At 55.1% G+C, this 8,781-nt stretch overlaps 1 protein-coding gene across 9 annotated transcripts in view; it reads right to left on the bottom strand.

Moving 5' to 3' along the window:
• Nucleotides 1-1,939: 1,939 nt before the first annotated feature.
• The window catches only part of LOC144724224 (uncharacterized), a 41,821-nt gene continuing 34,979 nt past the window's right edge, over nucleotides 1,940-8,781 (bottom strand). For 8 of the 9 annotated variants that reach the window (XM_078603171.1, XM_078603173.1, XM_078603169.1 and 5 more), the window contains 8 exons: nucleotides 8,527-8,634; nucleotides 8,138-8,191; nucleotides 7,433-7,486; nucleotides 5,918-5,971; nucleotides 4,570-4,677; nucleotides 3,039-3,200; nucleotides 2,560-2,613; nucleotides 1,940-2,129 (listed from right to left, as the gene is read on the bottom strand). In XM_078603171.1, the coding sequence (XP_078459297.1) occupies nucleotides 1,989-2,129; nucleotides 2,560-2,613; nucleotides 3,039-3,200; nucleotides 4,570-4,677; nucleotides 5,918-5,971; nucleotides 7,433-7,486; nucleotides 8,138-8,191; nucleotides 8,527-8,634 (735 nt within the window). In that variant the 3' untranslated portion in view covers nucleotides 1,940-1,988. Of the gene's footprint in view, nucleotides 2,130-2,559; nucleotides 2,614-3,038; nucleotides 3,201-4,569; nucleotides 4,678-5,917; nucleotides 5,972-7,432; nucleotides 7,487-8,137; nucleotides 8,192-8,526; nucleotides 8,635-8,781 lie in introns of those variants that run through there. The other variant, XM_078603175.1, reaches the window with a different exon arrangement.

Here is an 8,781-nt window from a genome sequence, read left to right as displayed (position 1 = left end):
CTGCTGCACGTGACGCGTCACGCTGCTGCACATGACGCGTCACGCGCTGCTGCACGTGACGTGTCACGCTGCTGCACGTGACGCGTCACACGCTGCTGCACATGACGTGTCACGCTGCTGCACGTGACGCGTCACACGCTGCTGCACATGACGTGTCACGCTGCTGCACGGATCGCTCTGCACAGCAGTGGGAAACTCAGATCTCGTCTGTGAGTGAGTGTGAGTGTGTGTGAGAGTGTGTGTGAGTGTGTGAGAGTGAGTGTGTGAGTGAGTGTGTGAGTGAGTGTGTGTGCAAGTGTGTGTGAGAGTGTGTGTGCGAGTGTGTGAGAGTGAGTGTGTGAGTGAGTGTGTGAGTGAGTGTGTGTGCGAGTGTGTGTGCGAGTGTGTGTGCAAGTGTGTGTGTGAGTGTGTGTGTGAGTGTGTGAGAATGAGTGTGTGAGTGTGTGCGAGTGAGTGTGTGAGAGAGTGCGTGTAAGTGTGTGTGTGAGTGAGTGTGTGAGTGAGTGTGTGAGTGTGTGTGAGTGTGTGCGAGTGTGTGAGAGTGAGTGTGTGAGTGAGTGCGTGTGAGTGTGTGTGTGAGAGTGAGTGTGTGTGTGAGTGTGTGCGAGTGTGTGTACCTGCATCCCGCCCGTTCCGCCCCTCCCCCTTGCACCCCTTCCCCCCGTCTCCCCCTGCACACGGGGAGACCACAACCCCGGGTAATGATTGTGATGGTGGAGATGATGGCAGTGATGTTAGTGGTGATGGCAATAATGATGACGATGATGATGGCAGTGGTGTTAGTGGTGATGGTAATAATGATGACGATGATGATGGCAGTGGTGTTAGTGGTGATGGTAATAATGATGACGATGATGATGGCAGTGGTGTTAGTGGTGATGGTAATAATGATGACGATGATGATGGCAGTGGTGTTAGTGGTGATGGTAATAATGATGACGATGATGATGGCAGTGGTGTTAGTGGTGATGGCAATAATGATGACGATGATGATGGCAGTGGTGTTAGTGGTGATGGTAATAATGATGACGATGATGATGGCAGTGATGTTAGTGGCGATGGCAATAATGATGACGATGATGATGGCAGTGATGTTAGTGGTGATGGCAATAATGATGACGATGATGATGGCAGTGATGTTAGTGGCGATGGCAATAATGATGACGATGATGATGGCAGTGATGTTTGTGGCGATGGCAATAATGATGACGATGATGATGGCAGTGATGTTAGTGGTGATGGCAATAATGATGACGATGATGATGGCAGTGATGTTTGTGGCGATGGCAATAATGATGACGATGATGATGGCAGTGATGTTAGTGGTGATGGTAATAATGATGACGATGATGATGGCAGTGATCTTAGTCGTGATGGCAATAATGATGACGATGATGATGGCAGTGATGTTAGTGGTGATGGTAATAATGATGACGATGATGATGGCAGTGATGTTTGTGGCGATGGCAATAATGATGACGATGATGATGGCAGTGATGTTAGTGGTGATGGCAATAATGATGACGATGATGATGGCAGTGATCTTAGTCGTGATGGCAATGATGATGATGATGGCAGTGATGTTAGTGGTGATGACAATAACGATGACGATGATGATGGCAGTGATGTTAGTGGTGATGGCAATAATGATGAAGATGATGATGGCAGTGATGTTAGTGGTGATGACAATAACGATGACGATGATGATGGCAGTGATGTTAGTGGTGATGGCAATAATGATGAAGATGATGATGGCAGTGATGTTAGCGGTGATGGCAATAATGATGATGCTGATGATGGCAGTGATGTTAGTGGTGATGGCAATAATGATGACGATGATGATGGCAGTGATGTCAGTGGTGATGGCAATAATGATGATGATGATGGTAGTGATGATAGTGGTGATGGCAATAATGATGACGATGATGATGGTAGTGATGTTAGTGGTGATGACAATAATGATGATGCTGATCATCATTATCATGATGTCAAAAGTGTGGATCACGATAATGACGGTGACGACGGTGACGATGAGGACGATGGCGGTGGTGGCGAGTGACGAGGTGGTGCTCTACCTCTTCTCCCGGGGGCCCACCGGGGCCCGCGGGTCCCGGGAGCCCTGGGGGTCCCTGCAAACGGCGCGACAGAAACCAAATCAACAACAACAACAACTCCCGAGATCCGACCCCCTGCTTCCAAAGATCAGAATGAGAGTTATGTGTTTATGGTGGAGGAATCCGACGAGCTATGAAGCTCTTTTCACAGGTGTCCGTCATCTGATGGACGCGCCAAGACCGCGAGGGCAGGGATAATTAAGACAAAGATCCCCTCAACAGGCTGCGGAGGCACGTGCTGTTAGCGAGCACCTATGGAGACCGGCACGGCACACGGCTGAGTCTACCAAGGGATAGGCCCAGGACTGGTTCAGATATTGGCTGTTGGCCGTGAGCTGGAATCGAACTCGGGTGGCCGGGTCCGTAGTGCGCTAACCACTGCGCACAGCGTGGCAAATCTCATCCAGCAGTGGAGTGGCAAGGGAGCCGAGCGGCGTGAACTTACGTTTACTCCGGGAAGACCCCCTCGGCCAGGACCCCCCGGGACACCAGACGAACCCTGAAACAACAGCAGCAAAACAGCACAGAATGGGTGCGTGCATGCACCTAGCCTGGCACCAGGGTTGTCAATGGGTTCATAGCCACTGAGTGAAAAAATGCAGCTATTGTTATTGTTTGTAGTGATGTGTGTGTGCGTGTGTGTTTGTGCACATAGCCTGGCACAAGCGCCGTGGTGACGTCACCACCACTTTGTGGCGAATGTTGGTTGTTGTTGTTGTTGTTGTGCACTGCACTGGCCATGAGTATGAACAACACTTGCTCCAACAGTCCGTGTCGGCTACACCGGACGGCTTTGTCTCTCTCACGTACGGATGTCCCGGCGCGCGCGCATGCTGTATGTAATAAGAGCCATTTAAGGCTGAGTCGACCTTCGGGAGGCACAGAACAATGAGACTGGGTGCGTGGGTTGGCAAAGGGGCTCACCACAAACCCCGAGCTCCCCGTCTCTCCCCGGGGCCCAGGGGCCCCTCTGAGCCCGGGGAGGCCCCTGTTGCCTAGGAGACCGGGCGGGCCCCGAGATCCCTCCGTGCCCCACTCCCCTCTCTCCCCGAGGTCCCCTCTGGGGCCCAGTGGCCCAACGTGCCCCTGATGGGAAATCATAATTAGCATCATCATCACAATATCGCAATTACCATTATCCGTTCTTTTTCCATTAAAAGCGAGAGTCCCATGTAAGTGTTAACATTTTTTTAAGCCCCCTGCAATTACGGCGCTCACTCGATACCGACTCCACACCACCGGGGAAATGCACGCACACACGTATTCTTAACCACCGATTCGCTAACTCCAGTACTTGTGAGTCACCGCCACCGCCCCGGTAAACATGTTGGGTCACCGTCGATTCTGAGCGAGACCGCTGCCATCGACCCCTGTGGAGGGAGGCCTCTGCTGTGAAACTGGAGCTGGTCAAACGACCGTGCCCAGGTGCAGTGACATAGAATGGGTCACTACGGCGCGTAGCGCTGGTCACTGACAGAGAGAGGGAATGTGGCCTAACGCTGACCTCCCGGCAGAGCGGGGCGTGGCAGCCGCTCTGCCGGCAGAGCAATGCCACGGAGGGGGTCACGAGGGCGTGTGGCGCTGGCTGCTGGCAGAAGGGGGCAAATGAGGACGTGGCACCCGGGCCGGCTGGTGGAGCACGCGACAGGCCGGGGTAAAGGATGTGGGGCAGAGATGACCAAGGGGACACGTGGAAGGTGGCCCAGAACCTTCTGGTGGGTTCCAGATGGGGGCGTGGCCGAGGGCGAAGCCAGGCCTCGCCAGGGGGCATAAAAGGGAAGTCCCGAGGCTGGATCGGGGCTGTCTGTCGGTGGAAAGGAACCCGAGGTGCTACGTCTTTGTCTCCGGCGTCGTGGGGCAGACAGCGTGTCGGCTGCTCTGACCCGTTTATAGTTACCCCGTGTGTGAACGGTGTTACGAGTGTAGGATAAACGCGTGTTGTCTCCTACTATTAGTGTCTCAGAAGTGACTCACTACACAGGGATAGAAACCGCTCCACACATCATCAGCATACGTAACATGGTCGACCAATAGGGAGCCATCCCTCGATAACACCCGGGCATCGATCATGTACAAACACAAAGACAAAGATCCCCCAGATAGCCTCTAAAAGACTGTTGGGGCAAGTGCTGTTAGCGAGCACCTATGAAGGCAGGCACAGCACAGGAAGGGGTGGGTGGCCGACACCACGCGCGGCCGCCTTTGTCTCCCTCGTGACGATGTTCACACATCGCAGCAGGTACTCATTTGAGGCTGAGTCGACTTATGGGAGGCCCAGGACCGGTTCCGAGAATCGTAATTGGTGTTGGCCATGAGCGGGAATTGAACCCGGGTCGCCAGGTTCGAAGCGTAGTGTGCTAACCGCTACACTACCGCTCCCCACACACGTACACACACACGTACACACACACACATACACACACGTACACACACACATACACACACGTACACACACCTGAACTCCGCGATCTCCAGGGCTCCCCTCCGCCCCCGGATCTCCGTCCTCCCCCTGCTCCCCCACAGCCCCCTTGTGGCCCTGATCCCCTGGGTGGCCTCGGGCACCCTGCTTGCACAGATAGGGGCATGAACACACACACACACACGTACACACACACACACACACCCACATACACACACACACACCCACATACACGTACACACACGTACACACACGTACACACACAGCCAATGCGTGTGGCCCCCGTGCAGCCTTGACACTGCTGGGGCAGGTGCCGTTGGCGAGCACCTCTTGACATCGTCACGGTGGGTGGCCAGCACCAGGGTTGTGCCGCGCGAGTATTTGGTGTGGCGATCCTCATACCGCCACACCAGGCACTCATGTGTAGGCCAACTCGACGTGGGAGAGGCCCAGGATGGGTTCAGATATCACTCTCCTCCGCACAGCGAAAATAGAAATACAGAGTCGTAGCGATGTGGGCTGAGAGGGAGAGAGGAATCGCTTGAAATGTCAATCGTCTGGAGCGGACTTTGTCTGCACTTGGCCGTGGGCGGACCGCGTGAGTGTCGAGGCGTCCTGGGACACACCACGCCCCCCCCCCACCCCCCGCATCAATAAGCCTTCTACTGCGTGATGTATGGAGTGAGCTTTAATGCGTTTACACACACACTCTCGTATACTTACACACACACACAAAACAAAGATCCTTCGTAGAGCCTTAACAGCCCGTTGGGGCAAGTATTGGTAGCGAGCTCTTATCAAGGCCGGAGCCGCACCAGGACGGAGCGTGGCCATGCAACACGCCCCCACGGCCGCCTTTGTCTCCCCAGTGTTGATGTTTTCACACACCGTACCGGATACTCACTCGAGGCTGAGTCGACTTAGGGGAGGCTCACAACAGGTTCAGATACGACTTGTCACGTGCAAACAACACCCTGGTTGAAATGTGTGCCCGTGACATGGCCATTAAGAACGCCCTGAGCTACCAGGCCACTTGGGCTTTCTGATCCAACGCCCTTTGTGAACACGTCATCGCTGTAGCGATGGTCATGGTCACATGTAACAGGGTCATGATAATCATGGGGGTCGCAGGTCACGAGTCACAATGTGATGGGAATTCGATTTTTTTTAGGTCAAGTAAATGGGGTCATGGGTCACGGGCTCACAGGGTTACAGGCCTTGAGAATAATGTGATGCCATGTAAACAGGGTCACAGGTCACGAGGTCATAGATGGTGATGCCACAGGTCACGGAGTCACAGGTCACGAGGTCATGAGAATCACGTGATGTCATGGGATCGTAGGCCATTGGGTCACAGGTCACGAGGTGACACGGTCACGCTCACCTCAGCCCCCTTGTCGCCGGCGCGCCCTTGCCGGCCCAGGGGCCCCGGGGAGCCCTGCGGGGAGACGCGGCCAGCGTACACGGCACATCAGAGGGGGGTTACCTCGGGTTCTCAGTCGGCAATGGTTGGCGTCTCGCTGCCCGCGGGGCCGGACGGCAAAGGGGAAACACCGAGCGGTGGGGCACACGGCGCCTTCCACAGACAACGACGGCCGCTCACAGACAACGACGGAGACCACGACGGAGACCACGACGGAGACCACGACGGAGACCACGAGGGAGACCACGACTGAGACGTCCACCACGTGGCTTCCACGCTCACCGTCTTTTTAAACCAACCGTTTACTGCAGCGACGGGCAATGTGAATACCGTATTGAACAATCGACGTTTGTTGTTGTTATTATCATCGAAGAACGCGATTAATAATCGATAGTAAAACAGAAAATAATGCGAGGGCGGTTGTTGGCTGCTGCTCCAGGGTCCGTGCTCAACACACGCCTCGTCTGTCAGGACTTGTCGTGAAAAGGATAATTATTTACGAATTTATATTAAAACCCAAAGGCACAAGGCTGCTGCTGCTGCTGAAGGGTCCAACACTCATGCGCGATCTTGCGGCTACTCTCCGGAAGGTTGACCCTAAATATATCCACGGCGTGTGGAGGGGGCCCAGGCGTTTTCTGTTCATCGTTAGAGAGCTCATTTGCAAGCGCGACCTGGGACATGCTGCCAGTAGGGAGCCATGGTTTTCTGCTGTCTCTATAATCACAAATTCATTTTAAAATTCAGCAAATTTGGATGCCGGCACACAACGGCCTCATCTCGCGAACGACGCCACGGGGCTCTTTAACGTCCGGCATGAAGCGGACGGCGCGTAGCGTCGTTGTGTAAATTCCACGCCGCAGCATTAACCAGGGCGGTCGCTGGAATCGAACCGCGAACCTCTGGCACGACAACAAGCGGCGAAGGCGCGACCGCCGGGCCGCCCCATCGCGTGAGGGGTCACGGTGTCGTGACGTGACGATTAGCAGGGTTGGCTGCGTACGGTGCGAAAGAAGTTCAATATACATTGAGGGGTACGGTGTCAGGGCTTGTTTTAAGGTCAGGGTTAAGGTTACGGGCATTGGAGCTGGACATCTGTGTAGAAGAGCTGCATAGTTCATCGGAATCCTCCAATATAAATACATATTCTGATTCCTACCGAGATCTGGTCCCGGTGTCGCTGCGATGACCATCAGAGCGAGCGGCACCGTGTCTATGGATAAAGCGCCCCCAGTGCCCACTGAGAGATGAGCCCGGATTTGGTCTCCGGTGGAAGAGGTGGCAACCTGTCGCGACTACGGTCGAGGAGCCAGAGTGAGGGTCAGGGTTCACTGATGATCACAGGAGGATCAGGAATGTGGTAAGGGGTTAGTGGTTTTGGTTCAGGTGTCGAGGATGGGGTTAATGACGCCGACGATGACAGACAAGGTGAGGGCCAGTGCTCGTGGCGGCCTGTGTCTCCAGGCCGCGTCTCACCTGCTCGCCCTCCAGGCCCCAGTGTCCCGGGTCCCCCTGAGCTCCAGCGTCACCCTGAAACACAACCCCCATCACCACAATCCCCAAAGACAAAGCTCCCCCCGTGTAGACTTGACAGACTGCCCGGGCAAGCGTCGTTAGCGAGCACCTTGTAGGCCGAAACGGCACACGAGGGGGTGGTGTGGCCAACACCCCGCCTGGCCGCCTTGGTCTCCCCAGTGGCGATGTTTAATCGAGGGGAGGGCCAGGACTGGTTTAGATATTCGTTACAGACGTTGAAATCGAACTCGGGTCGCTGGGTTCATGTCGCCATGTGCCAACTACTGCACTGCCTCTCCTCTACACGACAGAAATACCTCAACAGACACACACCCGCATGCCACACATACACACGCTCGCACGCTCCACACACATACACACACGTACATCACACACACACACTCGCACATTACACACACACACGCTCGCACGCCACACACACACACACACCCTCGCACGCCACACACGCTCGCACGCTCCACATACACACTCGCACATTACACGCTCGCACATCACACACACACATACACGCCACACTCACAGCGACGCGCCTATTGTATCGCCGTGACACCGATGCTGCGCACAGCTCGCGGTTTGACCACAGCTCCGTCCGCACGGCGCTCCGCGGCCTTTGTGTGTGACCTTTGAGGGGGCGGTGACCTTTACCTTCCTCGCTGGGGGGCCGGGGGGCCCTGCAAGACCTCGCTCCCCATCTCCGCCCTGGGGACACACACACACACAGACAAAGATCCCCCAGGTAGCCTCAACAGACTGTTGGGGCAAGTGCTGTTAGCGAGCACCTATGAAGGCCGGAACGGCACACGAGGGTACACCGCACAAGGTACTGTACTCATTTGAGGCTGAGTCGACCTTGGGGAGGCCCAGGACCGGTTCAAATAATCATCACTGGTGTTGGTCGTGAGCGGGAATCGAACCCGAGTCCCCGGGTTCATAACACAGCGCGCTAACCGCTACACTACCGCTCCCCATACACACACATACACACACTCACACACGTACACACACACGTACACACACACACTAAGTCCACTCACAGGGTAGCCGGGGGGCCCAGGTGGGCCTGGTTCTCCAGGGGGGCCCAGGTCCCCTTTTCCCCCTTGAACCCCCGTGGACCCCGCTGTCCCTGCTCTCCCAGGGTCCCCCTGAAGAGACATCGTCATCATCCTCGTCATCATCTTCATCATCGTCATCATCACGATCATCTAAAATATGTATCAGTTACCATCGTCATTGCCAGCACCAGCAGCACTTACAATACAATACTACCATCATCATCACCATCACCACTA

This window comes from Lampetra planeri, chromosome 20 (assembly GCF_965212315.1).
Source record: "Lampetra planeri chromosome 20, kcLamPlan1.2.h2, whole genome shotgun sequence".
NCBI classification, from domain to species: domain Eukaryota; kingdom Metazoa; phylum Chordata; class Hyperoartia; order Petromyzontiformes; family Petromyzontidae; genus Lampetra; species Lampetra planeri.
Note: the sequence above shows the minus strand (reverse complement) of the source record. Positions and strands in the feature narration are given on the sequence as shown.